The following is a 19333-nucleotide window of genomic DNA, read 5'->3' on the forward strand; positions in this document are numbered from 1 at the left end:
CATGTGAGTGTTGTCTTTGTGTTTTCCTCAACTACAAAATGGGCACGAAGTATAAAAACCCTGTTTGTGTGTGACAGCTTGGACAGAGCCGCAAAGCCGACAAAAGCTGGTACTCAGAGCTGTTGGCTGTTTTAGAGGCTTTGAAGTCCCGCTCCAAAAGACATCCAATATCTTGACTGTTGAAGTGGGATGTTTTGTTGTATTTTATTCTTTTCCCCGGAAATACTTCACACTGAATGAATGTTCCTCATCTGGATAAGAGCATTCCAATACTCCCCCCCCCCGTTTCTTTGTGTAACCTTTATCCTTTACACAGAATTTGCCTGCAACTTTTCCCAGTTTCCCTGGGAAGCGTCAGCCCTGCTGTGTCTGCTCCGTTCTGTTGCTCTGTTCTCACTTATTAAACCAGTTTCTGCTTTCAGAAGCAGCCCCGTTGCCACAAACGTAATAGATCCATTTGACACATCCTAGAAGTAACAGACTTTTGCTATACCTTTGCACAAAGCAGCTGTGTAATCTGTGCACAGCAGCCTGTTTTGATGCACTTTGGAAGTGCTGGCTCTGTTTAACATTTCCAGAAGTTCTGTGGCCGGGTTATTACAAGCTGGTAAAGTTCCCTGTGGCTTAGAAACATCAGAAAACAGCGTAGAAGTTCTCAGACGCCTGATGAACAAACCTCAGTAGGCCACATCTCTCAATGGGACAAAAAAGGATGTATTCAGGGAAGGCAGAAATGAGATGTTAAGTAATGCTCTCACCATTACCCATTTTGCTTATTGGTGATCCAAGCAAATCTGTTATTTCTTATATGTACATTGATTCCATGCTGCTACGCTATTTTTAGATTTAAGTTTGTAAAATTGTGAGTACTGACTCTTAGTTCCCATTCAAACAGTGAGAAATTTCAGTCTAAGCCAGATTTTTCAGGAAGTGAAGTTAAAGATGTCCACTGGTGAGCTTTAGAAGTGTGGGGGACCAAAAATATCCCCATCAGAGTCGTTGTATTGAACGGACTGTGCCCAGGTTCCCAGCCTGGGGATGGATAAAATGCAGTTGATCACCCAAAACTGTTCACCCTTGCTAGACAGTGAATCTCTTCTGGCCTTTGCCACTTTGGTGTTTAATAATAGGGGGAAGGACATGGTCAAATGAGATGTTATGTGAGACAAATCCCACAGGTAGAAGATACATTCCTAAATAAATGGTTACCATAAAAGCTTGTGTGCAAAACATAAGAGCAAAAGCCACAGTAGTCTTTGTTGTGAAATCTGCCACCAGGTAGAGTTGAACAGAATTTTGGTGTGAATTGAAATTGTTCCATGCTCTCTCTCTCTCTCTCAGCTCCCTCAACATCTATAAGTGGGAAGACTGAAATTACGGCCAAACCAGGTGTTTGTAGTAGTGCCAAAGCAGAGCAACAGATATTTTCCTAACTAGAGTGAAGTGTGGGAATATAGATAAGGGCTGAATGCTCATGGAAGAAAATGATCTCTTAAGAGCCTGTTGACTTTTGCATATAACCTTTGTGTATGTTTTGACAAGTTGATTATAAAATAGCTCACAGCACTTTTTATGTATACACAATATGTTTAATAGTGTTAGAAGAAGATTTATCTTTTCTTTTTTTTTTTCATCTTACTCAAACTAAACTTTACACTAGAATATACTGGGGCTGGAACAAAGACAAGGGAAGTGGAGTTGGCAGAGATTTCAAATACAGAAAGCCATGGTTCCTGAACAAAACGGGTAAAACAGTAGTCAGTGCAAGCTGCTGAAGGAAGGTGCCATCATTTTGAAGCTGCCAGTGCACGGTAAAGCTGAGGAGGCCTTGCTCTGACCATAGTGCTGCTGACTGACTCACATCAGGCTATGGAGTGTGTGCACTTGATTCAAAAAAGCACAGTGATATGGTCTCACTTTCTCTTGACTCGGTGCCAGAAATACACTCTCCTTTGCATTATCCGGCACAGAAGGATGTCTGCCTGCACGGGGTTTCATACATGTCATCCCGGGGTGCACCTTGAGGTGACAGACCTGCTGTTCTGTCACTTCCAAGGAATTGGTTCTTCTGTGTTGGTGGTCTACAGCTTAAATTTGGGTGTCATAGGAAAGCTTCTCTCTCCTGTGCTAGGAACTGGAGTGTTCCCTTCCCAGGCAGCTGGTCTGGCAAAATACAGGAAGTGCAGCCTCTGATGGCTATGTTGATATGCTGGTATTCTTGGATTTTAGAGTTGAGCAGGACAATTTCTAAATCTGAAATAAGAGAGAAACATTCAGCAGCAGTACATTAGAGTGTATTACGCTTTATTGGCTTGATGGGATCCAGCACAAATCGCCTCTCTCAAGTTTTTCAATGCTGATTGCTACTTTGGCTTGAAAGAAATGGCCCAAGTTTATGGGTTGCAGTCCAGGTGTTATTGAAATAGTACTAAGAGCTTTGGAAAAGTGAAGCAGAAATAGACCTCTAAAGCTATGGTGTGGGCTTTTTTATACTTGTTCAGTTAAGTAATGGGACAACTGGTGACAGGATGCTGGTAGTTAATGTAATTTTAGGGAGATGTAAGAAACTTGGTGATGCTTCAAGGATGAACTTATTCTGAATTGGAATATATATATATTAAAGTATATATATATGATTATAACTGTAGAACAGATGGGGATATTTGAAGCTTTTAAATATAATTAAATCTAATTTTCAAGAAATATCTGTGTATTCAGTATCTTAAGTGTCACAGAAAGGTCCTTGGAAGACAGCCTACCAAGGCTTTAACACCTCAACTTTTTTTGTTCTTAAGATGCAATTTTTGCCAACTGGATGTCCTGAAGGCCAAAGCTTTCAGGCAGACATCAGACTCCCATGCCCAGACATACATGCCAGGGAATATTATGGCAATGTTTGGCCCAGTACAAATACCATCTTCTTAAAAAATCACCTGTGGAAATACGCAGACTGCAACACTGTGCTAGGGAGCAGAGGCAAAAAGAGGAATTGATGGTTTTTAAATGCAGAAACTGTGCGCCTTTTTTTGGTTTAGCCTACTGAAAAGACTGACTGCATATCCAAAAGCTATTACCAAAATGAAAAAAACAAGTAAATTACCTGATTCGAAAATAATGAAAGTGGCAGATACTTTGCTTAATAAAATAAGTGTGGACTTGGGAAGGTACTTACTCACAAATAATTGTTCTCTGATTATATTCAGCAAAATCCTGTAAGGTCTTATTTCGCTTCAGTCTTTCAGGGGATGGCAGGGATGGGACTTAAATGGATGGAGGCCCATGATGGAAACACTGAAACTTCCAGGATGTTGCAGACAATTAAAGTAATACCATCTCAGTGACTAATGGCATGCTCCCAAGAACTTAGGAAAGAGGTAGGACAGGATGCAGGCTCGTTCAAGCAGATGTTTCTTAGTCTGTGCTATATTTAGATCAAGAAAAAATGTGCTGGGTGAAACATTTGCCTGTCAGGGATTCAGAATTTGATTTCCCTCTCTAATTTTAATTCTGATAAGATGTGGAGAGCAGATGAAAAGAGCAGAAGAGCCTCATTCTGTGCCTGGATTTAGTTATTTATATGGTTTTCTCACTGTACATTAAAGCTGTATTGCCACTGGATAAAGTTCTTATTAAGGTCACAGGGCCTAGTGGTTTGTCTGGGGACTTTTTGGTTTCTCTTTTACAATGAATTGGAAAACATGATAAAATGTTGCTCAGAAATCCACCTTGGGAGAAGGTTGATGCTTTTTCAGTGATGATTTTTTTTTTCCTATCAGATTCCTGTTGCTTTCACTATTTGATGGAATAATGAGTTGCCACAGAGCATCACTGCAGTATAAAATCTGTAGTTCTGCACTTCTGAACATGTATGGATAAGCTCCAGTATCTGTTCTTTCCCCACAGTAAACTGTTTGGCTTCCTTTGACTTTACTGTACAACTTCGTACTGCCTTCATCCTTAGTTTTGTATTTGAAAACAAGGTAATTTATGTAACTTTCAGTGTTCGCTGTGCTCATGCTGGTTTTAAAGCTCTACACAAGCCAGCACACTGTTCCAGATATTGTGAATTAAGCTCTCAATAAATTGCACACATTTGTATTCAGTTTTGATAACCTGACAGTTCTGTTCACCTGTGGTGGCTTAACTCTAACTTTTGCATATAGACTGCATCAGATAAGATTATTTCAAGGTGAAACTATTTGGCAGAAACTTAAATAGTGGAAAAGTGCAAAAAGCTTACCTGGTGGTAATGTATTAGAACATATTTTTTTTTCCTATGGAAGTGTCACAAAGCTCTTCAGTCGCTTCAGAAATGGCTTATACTATTGAAAGTAGAACAATTTATGAATCACAGCTAGACAAGTTATGCATGCTAATTACCATCACGCTCTTTCTGCACATTTGTCAAATGCTTTTCCTGCCCAAGCAGCGGGTGATTCGACTAATGAACTAGGCAAATGCAATGTATTTCTGAGCTCCTTGGCACCGTGGGGTCAAGATACCATGCTTACAGTCATGCTGTGTTGATTCTGCACGGAGAAACTGGTTCTCTGTTCCTGGCAACCAGGCACCACGCCAGCCAGAACGACACGCTGTTGTGCTAGCACCCATGTCTTTCTGCTCCAGGTAGGTGGTGATGCTTTGGGCCGACTACGCAGAGCAAATTGTGCTTGTTCTGTGCTGGCTTTGTCTCCGGTACCCAGGGTGAGCTTTCAGGGAAGTGTTCCCGGGCTGAATACATCACCAGTCCAACGCTGATAAGTTTTGTTGACCCTGTCAGGTCTTCTCCCACCAGGCACAGGAATGGCTGAAGCATTTGTGAAGAACAGGAATCCCAGAGGCAAAGTGTCCCCTGTACAGATGTGACCCAAGGCTCAGCTGCAAAAGACGTAGTGGAAAAACATGAAGTGGTGCTTAGACCTCCCGTGAGCTGCAGCGCAGGTGCTTGTGAGGGAGCCACGGGGCATGCTGGATACAGTCCAGGAGACCCAAAATGGCTTTAATTCTGGTTTGTCTGTGATAAAAGTCTCTAAAAACTGGGCCTTGTATAGGCAGTGCAGTAAGCATGAGGTAAAGCTCTTCTAACTAACACCAAATGCATTCCATTTGTAGTCAGCAGCAGTGTTATGCTTTCTGCAGTGTATATTTGCACAGTTCCAAGGTGCAGGAACTGTGTGCACACCAGCTCTCTTGAAAGATCTCAAACTCTGCATCCTAGTTCTGTAATTTAGACAAAGCTTATAAACTAGGACAGGAATAAAAGCATATCTTCTGGCCATCGAAATCTGAGTAAAGTTTGTGGGTTGTACTATCAGGCTTCTTGCTCTTAAGTTTCGTTTGCCTTGAAGTGAAATTTGCATTTCTAAATACGCATTTGAAAAAATATTTGTTTTGGATCTTGCATTGAGTTGTGCTGCTGGAATGAATGTTGAGTAGGGCTTTTGATGCACTTGGTAAGTTCCATTGATTCGTGCTCTTTTATTAAGAGAGACTGCTGTGACTCGAGCTTGTGGTGTTTATGACTGCAGAGTTGCATTCAAATGTGTGACAGGCATTGTCTTTGAAGCATATGAGCAGTCAGAAGATGAGTGTGGATGAATAGGCAGTTCTGGTTTTTGTTGTTGTTATTGTTTGTTCGTTGGGTGTTTCTTCTTAGTAAATTTGGGGAAAAGGGTTTGATTAAGTATCGTTAATATTTCCTGGTTTGTGAAAGCATAGCCTAGAACTTGGCTCACTCAAAACTGAAGTAGAGGCGTGTAAGGCTCTAAGATATTAAAGCAAACAAAAGAAAAACAAAAGCCTAGCATTTGGTTTTAAAGCTGTAATGTCCTTCACTGAATTTTTTATTTTATTGTAAATCCATTGGGAGTTAACAAACCCTTATGGGGTTAACACTGTAAGAGACACCAGCATAAAATGGGTATTTCTGTAGAAAATGTTAAGCAAAGAAATAAAGCATTTGTTCTACTGTCTTTGAAGCTAAGCCATTTTGATTACTTACTGACTTTATTTTAACACTGTTAATCTCTTAATTAGGTTCGGGGTTAAAGAAGCCTATTTATATCTCTAAAATATTTATTAAATTAAAATGTAGACAAAAGATCTCAATCTTGTCAATCAGAACAGAGTTGTCTTTTCAGGATAGAAGGCAGACTTTAATCCTTGTTCTTGGAAATCACAGAGTTTGAGATGTGATGATAAAACAAAGGGGAGGGCCTGATGTGGATGCTTCCTGTGAGAATAGCTGTTTCCTTGTGCTCTAAGCACTCGCAGGAGGGTTGTAGGGGACACAGGCACAGTTCCTCTCTTCAAGCAGTGTTTTTATCATTTGCACAGTAGTTGGTTTGTGGGTGAATAATTTCCACACAGAGCTTAGGATGCAACAGCTTGCCTCATAAAATTGTGGAAAGAACACAGTAGGATTCAAGTGACCGGTAATGATATCTCGCTGGCATATTCCTAGGGATTTTTCCATCTACTGCAATGTGTGGGCAATTCTGAACAGGGTTACGTGCATACGTTAGAGGAAAAAAAAAAATTGTTGGTGTAACTCCTCGTGATGATTTTTGTTTGTAATGGTGTGATATTGAAAGCAACAGGGTAAGCACCACAGCTGTAGAGATCGTGATAGAAAAATAACTTCTCACATCTGGTATCTCTCAGTGTATTGTTTGCTGAAATACCCTTTTCTTTTTCCTTTTTCTGAAGGCCACTGAAAAGTGTCATGCTATCTGTGTGCATGTGTCAGCCTGGCAGTGTAAATTTGATGGTGGCTACAATACATCTCCCTTCCTTCCTTCCTTCCTTCCTTCTCTCAGGGAGTGTTACCATAGCATTTCCCTCCCCGCGACTCTCGCAGAGCTGCAGATGGGATTCTCGCTATGAACTCTCTGCTGCTCAGTCGGATACACTCAGTACCGTAGAAGGAAAATAGGAAAGAAAGGGTGACTTAGCAACACAGAGAAAGCTTTTCTGGTATTTCCAAGACACGAAAACCTTATTTGAAACAAAGGCTCATTTTTATTAAATTGAAGACGGGATTTTTCTATGAAGGGGAACAAATCCTGTTTCTCCCCCTTACCCCAAACCAATCTATTTTCTCCTGATTGATTTGGAATAGTGACTGCCTGATCCTGGTGCTTACGTTTGTTGTTGTTTTTTTTTTTTCTATTTTATTTTTTTCCTCCTTTAGCTGTGGACATGGCTTGAAGAGCTACAGAAAGAACTGCTTGATGATGTCTATGCTGAGTCTGTGGAGGCTGTCCAAGACCTGATTAAACGTTTTGGTCAACAGCAACAGACTACTCTGCAGGTTACGGTCAATGTCATAAAAGAAGGTGAAGATCTCATACAGCAGCTAAGGTAAAACAAGTTTCTATTTAAATCTCTTCTGGCAAACCTCTGATATTCTGCACGGCTCTTTCTATTTTGAGAGTACAGATAATGACTACAAGTTATGACCTATAAATAAAATTTGTAAATATTAAGACTAGTTATGTTTCATGCTGTACTGATGGTCTCTAACCCTCTGTTTACAGGAAGCTCAGCTTATAAACACTACCTTCATAAAGTGGAGACTTTGTTTACATAAGCTACCTTTGTAATAGGAGCAGTCGTATGCCTTTGTAGTCAGACATGCAGGACTCCACAGTATTTTGAGTTCTCAGTAGCAGACTTTTCATAAAGAGATTTTTGAAATTGTTTTGCAGTCCAATATGTAACATTTTCATAGTGAAGATCATCAGTTTGCAGTCCATTCAATTCATTAATAATCTAAATAAATTTAGGGCCCCTATACTGTGTACATGTTACACGTCTTGTTTGCTACAAGACTTCATATTATCATATATGAATTTGCAGCATTTTTTTAATACTACAGTAAAATATTTGTTGTTTTTTTTAGTATCTTACAATGATTTTTCACTGCCAGGAAGATCCCATGAAGTAAATAGTTATCCTATGGCACTTCCTTTTCACAAAAAAGGGTTTCTCTCTGGTCTTAAATTTTGTTCTTCCTGTAAACAGAATGTCCTTAGGTGTTGAATCAGTCAAAAATGAAAGCCATCTAATTTTTTAATGCTTTTTCAAGTACTAAAATAGAATTTGGATTTTTATAAACAAAATGTACAGACTTAGCTTTCAAGTAATAAGACTGGTACTAACCTTTTCTAAGGATGTCTTGCATTTCATGGTCATGTATAGCATCCAAATTGTGTGGTTTTCTTTCTTCAATAACAATCTCCCCTCTCTATTCCTCCCCACCCCCTCTGCTTTGAATAGGGATTCGGCCATTTCTAGTAACAAGACCCCCCATAACAGCTCGATCAACCACATAGAGACAGTCCTGCAGCAGCTGGATGAGGCCCAATCTCAGATGGAGGAGCTGTTTCAAGAACGCAAGATCAAGCTTGAGCTGTTTCTGCAGCTCCGCATATTTGAAAGAGATGCAATAGATGTGAGTGTCTGCTCTTGGCGTTGTACAGCACCTTTCTCGTGGAAGAACATTTATGCTGAGATGGTTGTGTGGTCGTGTTGGCATGTGGCTCAAGGGTCTGATAGTTCTTACCTGAAATAAGACTCATGTCTTGTATGTGAAAGTCTCAGAAGAGAGCAGAGCTTGCTGATGTTAATTCCCACTCTGGTTGCCTCCCAGTGTGTGTTTAAGCTAGTGTCGTGTGTCTTGTTGTGTGAAATCAGTGTACCGTTTGCTTCATCTGGCAAATGTGGTTCAAATATCAAGCTGCCTCGACATAACTAGCATGCTAACACGTAATGTGAATTAGAAGACTTGCAAGATGGCTCCATACAAAACATGTAAGCTGTTGCTTTGTAGTAACATCCCTCTTCTCCTTTTCCAAATAAGCAGCCTTTTTTTGCAGTTGGCAACTGTAAATGGTGTTCAGAATTCTGTTTTAACCTTTGGGAATGTTGTTTGCAATCTCCTTCTCTCCCTACCTCCTTCTCTGTCTTCCTCTCTCAAATGAGATGTTTTTCCATCTCTGAAAATAACAAAAAAGTAGTTGTAGTGCTACACCCTTGCAAAACTGGAGGCGTTTTTTAAGTTGTACAGGTTTTGGAGGAGGGTTGCAGCTGTGCCAGTCAGAAGGGTTCTGTTCGTGTGCAGGGACATGCATGCAGACAGACACAAAACTTCACATGGAGCTTATGTTAATAGTATTGCATTATAAAGTTTCAGCTAAGCTGATCATACAACCTTTGTAAAACCAGGAGCACTGTACACAGTGACTAAAACTGAGTTGGTGCTTCAGAAAGTTTGTGGTTATCCATTGGTACGTGATCCTGTTTGGCTATATAATGGTTTACCTTGAGACTCAGGAAACCAGGAGTTACAATGCTGCAGGAGTTGCTAACTCGATCTCTTCCCGTTTACATAAGTAAAAGCTGCAGCTGTTAGATGTGGATGGTGTAAGGATAAAGAGTCAATCATCAGAAGTTATAGCTTCCAAGTTTTTTTTCTTAAAACCAGGATTAGATATCGTTGCTGGATTCTGGTTTAGATAAGCAAATTGTCATGTGCAGTGCAGGCACAGGCAGACGCAGTTCCTTGATTTGTGCCCACGGAGGAAGTGAGACTGTGTGCTCCATGGTAATAATAACTACTGTAAAGGAAGACTGAGAAGCTTCTCTATTTTGGTGTTCACATTGAGGAGGTGAAACTAGTCTGCAGGGACTTTGCTATTTAGATGATGTGAGGGTAGCTATCTTGAGTATGCAAGGGAAAGGCTTGGCAGAATTGTGATCGCAATGGTTAATTGAATGACTGGTACATGTGGAGGAACATGAAAGGTATCCTCTTTTATAGCACTGTCAGCAGCTTTACAATCAGTGCAGAGCTGATCCTCAGTGCTCGATGGGGTCTGCACAATGTTCTCAGAACACTTGTGTCAAGGAAATGGCAGCTGCAGGGGGCAAAGGCATGCTAAGAAAATTAAAGAATGAGTTAGGTTCAAGGTCTCAGTGAAGTTGTTAAGGTGACTGCTCTCTGCTGTAGGTTACCTAAACCAGAGCTGTATAATACCAAAGAGCCAGTTGCAGAATCCCTGCTTTGCAGATGTGTTTTAGTCCTTTGGTGCAGGATGACATCACATAGACAGTAGTACTGCTGTGTGTGTTGTGTGGTGACGTCTGTGGGATTTTGCATTGGAAAGCTGCATATTCTAGCTTCACTGGTTTTACTTTTTCTGCAGCTGACACTTGGCAAGCTTTACAATTTGGCCCATACAACACAAAGTAAAGCACCAGTTGCTGTGTTAAAAGAGTTGGTATGTTTTGTTTATATGGCTTGTAAACAAAAATTGTACTTCTTTAGGATTGCCAAGAAGCCCTCCTAGGAAGAAATAGGGCTGTGACGACCCTGGCTGCAGAGCATCTTCGGCAAAATGTTGATTGCTTTGCTGTCTCTGCCTCCTCAGCAAAGCATGCTTCTCTTTTCCCTCTCCCTGAAGGCAGACATCTGTTTGGAAACTTCCGGGAAGAAAAAGCAGGGACTGGTTCCAGGTCAGCCATGCGAAAGCAGAAGCCGAGCTGAAGTAACATGATAGCGAGGAGGAGCCAGACACCAGCTATGAACTCGCAGGCTTTGTTTTGACATCCTCCTTTGCCCAGTGATTTAAGACTTGGTTGTAGGGGCAGTTCATTCAGGGGAGCATCCTGTGAGAAATGTTTTTCTGGGAGGCGAGTAGTGTCGCTAGCTTGTCGTAGAGCTTGCAAAATAGTACACTCTTAAGTGGAACAAAGGGCTCCTGTAGGCATTGCAGGTTCATACTGTGCAGCCGTGCTCCTGGGGACAGTGGGGAGATTTGCTGCCAGGGTCAGTCATCCTCTTTTTGTCCCTCTGCTTCCCCTCACTAGTTAAATGCTCTTTCTTTTAGTCACTTTTATCCTGCAACTTGGGCCCTGTTGTGAATGCCTGTATTAACTGAAGGCAGGAAGGAGCAAAATAAGGTATATGAAGAGTCTCGTGTTAGGGTGAACAAGTATTTGCAGCATAAGGAAGCTGTGTATGGACCTGATCAGTAGCAAGGTAACCCTGGTGGCAAGGAATGGAGCCAAATGCATGTGTGGTTTGGTTTGTGTAAATTGTCGTTCATCTGTGTGCATTTTTTTCACTTGTCCATGACTTAAATACCTCTAGGCCTATGTCAGGGCTCCACAGAAAGCATACTGCACGCTTTTCAACCCACAGCTTTATCTCTGCTCTATTTCTGGATCATACTTACAAGATGCCTGTGAAGTCATCCAGCTGAAAAGGCAAGTGTGCAAAGTGCTGGATTACAAAGACTGAACTCTTCTCCCTTTTCTGTTCTCCCTTTTTCTTTCTCCCTAGTAGATAAAATTTTCCAGGTCCAGGTTAGTGTTCAGTTGCTGTGAGGAATGCTGGTTACACCCTTCTGAGAAGAGACCCGTGTTTTTTTTCTTTCCCATGCAGTGTGAAAGAATCTGCATCTCTTCTGTGTTATACCCTGCCTTCTTTCCTGTCAGTGCTCCCTAGGTTGTAACAAATACAAAGGTGTGTCAGGCAGCTCAGACTGTGCTAGGAACTTTTTGAACAAATGCTATGCTAATTGCCCTGTATTTTTGCTGGGTTGTCCATTTCTTGAGAGCAATATTAATTTGCAATTCAGTTACTCTAGTTGTCTAGTAGTCATTCATCTTTGTTCTGCATAATTAATGCTGAATGGCTTGACAAAACTTCAGAAACAAAATAGGAGCCTGGTCTCTAAGTGTTACTTGTAAAGCGGAGGAACTTCCAGGGGAAGCCCTGAAGTACATGAGCAGACAGGGCTTAACATGCTCTTTTTGTTTTTAACTCTGCCCTCAACACACAGTGGGTTCATAATGGCTGAAATAGATCATCATGAGCCACACAATTACTGCTGAGAGAATGCAAGGACTACTGCTGTTGTTAGGAACCCCGGTGGAGGCAGTATCGCTGAAACCTCTTGGCTGAGGTGATAACACAGTGTTGACCTCTTAAAACTACTCATTGTTCGTATCAGGTGAATCGTAGGAATAGTCTGAGAAGACACAGTGGCTGCAATCTACTTAGAGTAAACCATTCCATTAATACAAAAAAATTGAAGCTTAATCACAGCAATCTCCTGTTCTAAGTTTGTTTTATTTTCATTCGACTTGATAGTAGGATAGGTAAGTTGTTGGACTGTGTTCTGAAGAGCAGTGCATTGGCTTCAGTTTTAAAACAGTGACACAAGTGAGCCCCAGTAAATCAAATCCACTTTTTGAAGATGTTTAGAAAGACAGTAGAAGATGATGTTCGGAAAGACAGTTTTTCCACCTTCTTTAACACTCAAGTTTTTCAGTTTTGCCAAGTCTAACAACAATTATTTCTTGAGAGTAACTTATGAATGTTGCTAACTAGATGAAAATGAGATGGCAACTCTGATTCTGGAGAGCTTTCATTATGCAGTGGATGGTTTCAGGAAGCAAAACATTATTTTTAGTAAAAAACAAACACTGTTACCCTGATCTGAGAGCTACTGGAAAGTATGCTCATGATGATGAACTTCATGGTGACCGTGATGTCTCCAGTGAAAAGTAAGCACACCATCACTAGGAAGCTTGTTGTGAAGTTTGAAGTATTCTGTAACAGAAGTTAGAAAGTATGCCACAGTCATTGGACTTGATAGGTGTTAGAAGAAAGTAGAAAACTAATCCCATTTTACAGACAAGAAAGCTATGGCAACAGATTTTCACAGGGAAAAAAAAAATCTCACTGTTATTTACCCTGTTTTGTATTTCATGGGGTAATTCACTTAGTATCTTGTTGCACAGTGTCAGAAGGGAAGTAAGTTGTAGAGTTGGAAGTAAGGAATTTCTCAGACTGGACTGTCAGGACGACTTGAAGCTTGCAAAATACTTCAAGTCAGTTAAAAGGAGATGAAGAGCAGAGGGAGGTGATGAGACAGGTCAGATGCGGACCAAGTAGAAGGGAAACAAATGGGAGTTGTGTAGGACTTTGCAAGAGGGGAAGCCTCCGTGTGTGTTTGGAGGGGAAGCCAGTCATAATGCATAAGTAGATTGTGTGTGATGTCTGAAGTACATGGAAGAGAGATGAAAGAAATTTTAAGCAGTAGCAAAAGGCCTAATCCTGTATATCTTCCTTTACCCATCAGATTTTATCCATCAGATTTTGTTTTCAGTGTTACCCCTGAAATATGAACTTCTGCCTGTTTCCTCTGAGGTAGAACTGGACAACCAAGATTAGAGTTTGTAACTTGCCATCCTAATTGTTGAGTGTCTCCATCACGGCATGGTGTAGAACTTGAATTTGTAGTGTAAACTTTTTTTAGAAGTAACATTTTTGCAGAACACCTTTAAACCATGTAGTCGCTGATGCCACAATTTTAAAATAGTTTCTTGACATGTCTAGTTTTTATGGTGCCATGTGAGCAGAATGGAAACAAACCATCAAGAAACTGTAGAAAATTTCGACAGATGATTTGGCTTTGCTTTCTTTTTAATTCTGTTTTTATTCTACATGTGTTTTTCGTTCTTTTTCCCTGGAGTTTCTGTTGTAGTTTAACGGTCTCAGTAACTTCACAGCTCTGATGAACCACTTGGAAAGCTCGGTGGCATACTCCTGCTGACAACAAATGGCTTTGGTTAAATATTTATGCAGACAACAGTTTTGTTGCTAGTGCCGCTTTGGCCAGATTCTCTTTTTGCTCTGCCTTGCTGTATGAATGGGTGTTTTCCTCTCCATCACTTAACATTGTTCATGTCAGTTTGTCCTACTGCTGAAATTGTAGAACTCGAGAGCTAAGACAGATGTGGTTCCTGATATCTGTAACTTTGCTTTCCCAATGATCTGCATTAATTTGTGGCAAAATTCTGCTGAAAACTCTGAGAAGGAAAAAAAAAAACAACAGACTGCAGGCTTAATGGTAACCAGTTGGCCTGTCTGAAATAAATAACTGATGCATCAAACCTGTGCCGTAAGACACTTTGATCAACATAATTTGTAAGCATTAACTGTTACCCTTGAAAGCAGTTTGGTATTCCAGTTGAAAGGAGTTTGTTTTCAGCTGAGTTTTGGAATGTGATTTGGAAAACATGCATGTGTGGATGGGCAAGGAAGACTTTTTGTTCTGACACATGTTAAAACTAAAAATCTTCCTTAATGCCTTCTCCGGACGTTTTATGGCTGAGAGTAAAATCCAGAATTAGCATATCTGAATTATTTCAGCATAGAAATTTAACTCTGATTAGTTTTTGTTCTTGTTCCATTCGCTAAGTACCTTGCCTTTTGTGACAGGTATTGCTTCTCAGTTGTTTGTTAGAAGTTGAAGGTGCTCACAGAGCCTGGCGCTTCCTTCTCTCAGAGGGGTAAAGCTGACTTTTTTGTAAAAGAGCTTGAGAATGGTGTAACTGAAAGCTGAGCTGGCACTTCGTGCATGAGTTAGTACTTGATGTAGTCTGAAGAACTGAAAAGATGTTTTAAGTCAACAATTTCCCTTGAAGGTGGAGATAATGTTTTTAACCTTTTTAATGTTTTAATCTGTTTCACAAGTGATGTGTTGGTGAACGAATTACTTTAAACAATGCGAGGCTATCCATGGTGTTAGGTGCTTGACAAAGCAAGCACTGTTTGAACGAGAGGTGTTTTGATTCTCAAATATATTCTTCTGGATTGTTTGCTAAAATTTAAAACCCATGCTGGAACAACCCATGTTTAAACCATATTAAACCTGATCAGTGAATTTAACCAACAATGAGTGACTCAAGTTTCTGAACTCTATCTTAAGTTGCAACATTGGAAATAAAAATGCATTGTATAAGTGAATGTGTTGATAAGTGAACATTGTCTTTCTACTTTTTCTCTCAGATAATTTCAGACCTTGAGTCTTGGAATGATGAGCTCTCTCAGCAGATGAATGACTTCGACACTGAAGATCTTACAATAGCAGAACAGAGGCTCCAGCATCATGCAGACAAAGCCCTGACCATGAATAATTTGACGTTTGATGTCATCCACCAAGGACAGGATCTGCTGCAGTATGTCAATGAAGTGCAGGCATCTGGTAAGATGGCTCCTTCATGCTATTCAGGGTAGTGGCTTTACAAGAATTATCCATATCCAGTTGTCTCTCCATGGGATGTCTGAAAATGACAGACATGCTGGTTAAATGTAAACTGGAGAAGTGTGGACCTGTTTTTTCTTCTTCATGCTCAAATCATTTGAATAGCATTCATGAATATATGTTGTAATTATGGCATGTAATTGTTATCTAGGAGTTGGCAACACCTGGAGACGTTTAGTTTTGTAACAGATTCAATGCAGGAAGCCAGTAAAAATTAGAGTAAATAGTAGGGAGTTAATTTTATAGTTATGTGGAAGAATTTAACCAAGTTACGATTTTCAGCTTCCATTAGGAACTCTTCCTTTGTGTTTTCTTATAATCCTTCAGTTGATGTTTTTAACTATATTCAGTCACTTGGGGTAGGTCACAGGCTTCTTAATAATAATAATAATAATTTTGCATTTTTAAAAGGATGCAAAACCTGATTGTTTAAGCAAATGCTTTAAAGATTAGGTTATACATGTACTTTGAGAAGTAACTGGAAAAGTGTAGAATAGAGGAAATGTCTTGTTTGTCTTCAGAAGACTTACATCTTTTATAAATGTCTGGCTGATTACAGGTGTTGAGCTGCTTTGTGACAGAGATGTAGACATGGCAACTCGTGTTCAGGATCTGCTGGAATTTCTCCATGAGAAGCAGCAGGAGCTGGATTTAGCCGCCGAGCAGCATCGCAAGCACTTGGAACAGTGCGTACAGCTGCGCCATCTGCAGGCTGAGGTCAAGCAGGTACGAATTAATTGTGCCCTGAGCTGGGGGATCAACCCCCAAGAGCTATTTTCAGACCTCCTGGAGAGATACAGTTCCATAAATATAAATAAAAAATTACTTTGTTATATGAACTCTTGTATTTGGAGGTAGGGAGGGACAACTTTGAATTAAGCACCTAAAGAAATTTCATCCTTTGTTAATATTAAGCAATTTTAAAAATTTTAACACTCTTTGTACATCGATGCAAGTCATGTATTTGAAGTGTAATTTGAATCTGGATAAAAACCATAGTTTTATCTTCTGTTTGGTGATTAATAGAAATATTCAGTGATATTCCCTGAACAGTGCCCTAATACTTATTTGTGTATTGTTTGCTGCATCTACACATAGTGGCATCGTAATGAGGTTTACTTTCCTAGAGGTGAAAACTGAATTCTCCTTATCATGGCAATAAAGTGTTAAGTTTTGAGGTCTTTACCTGAGAAACACCTAAACCTTTGGTGAATTTGAGATGCCATGGGCGAAGCCACTAAAGCAGGTGAAAATAGCGTGGTTTCTTTTTTTGTGTTTTTTTTTTCTTTGTTTGTTTGTTTGCTTAGTGTTTTAATAATAAAATAACACTAGAAAGTAATACTTTTACCTTATTAGACTTGAAGACCTCGCAGAAGTCTGCTAGAAGTTGTTGCATTTAATATGTCACATAATGACTCCCAGTACAACTTGTTTTTTGTTTTTTTTTTTCCATTTGTCACAAGCTCTTAGAAAAATTCATCTTCCTTATGCGACTGTGAATGATAAACTTCACAGATTACAAAGTAATACAGAAGGGGTCTGGTTATCATTAGACAGGTGAATAGTGGATTCGCAAAGTATTTCCAGGAAGCTGTTGGTGAGTGTGGTGGAACACCCGAAGTTTCAGTGTGGTCTTGAATTAAAGGGGTGCAGAGAACTTGTAGTGTCTACTGTGTGCAGTCTATGGTAGTAATCAAATATATGGCCTTCTAGTTAAAGCCTTTGCATAATCTACTGAATTATCCTGTGTGTATATTTGTACTTGTTCACCTCCGTAAAATGCAAACTACAGGTGACTTTTCACACAAGTAATGGTTGAAATAAAAGTTGTTGTGGATTAGGATAGTTTCTGTACTCAGTTGTAAGCTGTTCTGAGGATGAAGGAAAAGAGTGCAAATTTGCAAAGAAAATTAAAAATTAGAAAGAAAGAATGTGAATACCAGCTGAGGCAGTCTCATTGCATTATGGTACATCAGTAGGCAACGATGGGATAGATTATTAAGAAAGATAAGTCATGAATTCCCACTGAACTGAAATAATATTTGGTTACAGAACAGAATGTAGCACTATAAAATGGTTATTTCCTTTGGATGCTCCCACAAGAAACTGAATACCTTTCTGCATTAACTTTGTTTGCGTACAAGTTAAATATGACAAGAAAGAGACACCTGTTTAAAATGTATTTGCAGAAGAAATGTTTCATATTTTGGCAGATACAAGCAGAAGATGAATATAATGGATTGTAGAAGAATATCCATGTTACACTTAGTACATGGTTTGTGGATTCATTCTGTAAGATGTTTGTAACTTTTCCAAGCCAGTACTAGCCCTGACTGAATGTGAAGCTCAAGTTTAGATTTTTTAAAAAGCACTGGAAAAAAAAATCAGTTCATCTCATAATTAATAGAGAGGTATATGCTATTCTAGCCAGCTACTTCATCATAATAGAGTGGGTTTTAGGAGAGAAACATTATTCTATTTTATATTCTTAGAACACATATCTATCAACTGTCAACTTGGATTTTATTTTGAATTAAAAGCTCAAACAGATGTGAATTTTCAAACAAGCTTACATGAACACCTAGCTGACAGGTTCATGTATTAAAGACTCCTCTTCCAAGTTTTCATTGTACCAATGAATCTGCAATGGTTGCCTAGCTTGAAGGCCTAAAAAATGAACTAAAACAATGTTATATTGTCTTACAAGATTTCTTTTGATCCTTTGGGGAATGTTTTGGGTCTAGTAACTTCTACTTTTGGTGATTTCAGTTGCCTTTCCAAAAAAACGCTTCTGATTTACCTTAATTTTATGAAATATCAGGAAGCATGATCTTTGTTTTTTCCTTTTAACTGGGAAAAGCTCCATAGCTCAGCAGGTCACAGCAGGTGTGCTTTACTTGAGAGGAAAATGACACAGTAAACCTCCCCTTCAGTCTGTTTTGTTATTTGTATTTTATTGCCTGAAGCAGTGAGCACACAGCTTTCTAGTCCCATTATTGTGATTTCCTAACAGATTTATTGTTGATGAATAGAGGTTAAGCATACTTATTATGTAGATGGGATATTGTCTCCATATTTAAGTTTTTAATAAGATTGACATTTGATTTTTTTTCCTGCCAAAACTGAAACGACTGCTGTTGTAGTTTCACATTTTACACATATGTATTTAGCTTGTAGTCGTGACAGATTATTAGATTGGAATATTGTAGGAATTTTTCCATAGGGTACATCCCTCAGGTTGTTGTAATTGAGACCAGAAAACTGTCTCCTGGCTTCGTTTTTAGCTAATTTTTTTATTTTTTTTTTAAGCCTTTATAAGTTAATCAAGTCTTTTCAGTACTAGGTGAGCTGCTTTTGAGCACAAAAAGCAGATAAAAACATCCAGTGTTACTTCTCCCTCAACTACAGTACCAGTTCTGCTTTGTGTCATTGAAGTTCTGTACATCAAACCTCAAGGAGGAAGCGGAAGGGCTAGCAAACAAACAGGTTTAAAGAAATCCTACAAAGAATTACTTTTCAACCTGATATTTAATAGGTGAAGAAAAGGCAAAAGCAGATAGAAGATTGAGGTTTTCCTACACCATGGAAGTAAGGAGGAAGAGGGTGCTCACTAAAGTAAGAAAGTTACAGCTGTATGTAGAAAAAACAACACGGAAAGGAAAATGCAATCACTTTATACAGGGTAGGGAAATACAAGTAGAGGCAGAGAAATAGTTAAGAGAACATCTGGTTCACCACAACTACACTTGCATGTTTGCCAGCCAAACCTTTGATCACCTAAAATATATAGCTGCTGGATTGCTTATTGGTGCAATTGCTCCCATGTACCACTGGGTAGAATGAATGCTTTGGTTGTCTTAGCATGCATCATCTACATTGGTCAAATTCTCTACCAAGCTCCAAAGAGCACTGATTTTACTATTCTTGTTAAACCTTTGCAGTGCACTGTTTGCAGCTGTGATTATGGTATATGTTCTTGGATATGTCTATATATTCACATGTATAACAGTGTAGTCCAAGCTTGAATCCTCAAGAATGCCTTGAGCTGCCTTGGATTCATACATGTAGATCTTAAAGCTTGGTGCAAACACAGTCCACAGTGTTTGTGCTCTGATTCTCCAAGAGTACTATTCAGGGCGAGTATCCTGGCACTTTATACAGGGCCATATGGATATGAAAATGCACACAGGACTGCTTGCTGAAGCAGGTGT

The 19333-nt window shown here is 39.5% G+C and overlaps 1 protein-coding gene across 2 annotated transcripts in view; it reads left to right on the forward strand.

Annotated features, from left to right (window-relative positions):
* Window positions 1–19333, forward strand: part of TRIO (trio Rho guanine nucleotide exchange factor) — a 242083-nt gene that overhangs the window by 114561 nt on the left and 108189 nt on the right. For both annotated transcript variants that reach the window (XM_038175341.2, XM_038175340.2), the window contains exons 12-15: window positions 7193–7362; window positions 8281–8455; window positions 14867–15062; window positions 15682–15848. In XM_038175341.2, the coding sequence (XP_038031269.1) occupies window positions 7193–7362; window positions 8281–8455; window positions 14867–15062; window positions 15682–15848 (708 nt within the window). The remainder of the gene's footprint in view (window positions 1–7192; window positions 7363–8280; window positions 8456–14866; window positions 15063–15681; window positions 15849–19333) is intronic.

This window comes from Anas platyrhynchos, chromosome 2, assembly GCF_047663525.1.
Source record: "Anas platyrhynchos isolate ZD024472 breed Pekin duck chromosome 2, IASCAAS_PekinDuck_T2T, whole genome shotgun sequence".
In the NCBI taxonomy this organism is placed as follows: Eukaryota; Metazoa; Chordata; class Aves; order Anseriformes; family Anatidae; genus Anas; species Anas platyrhynchos.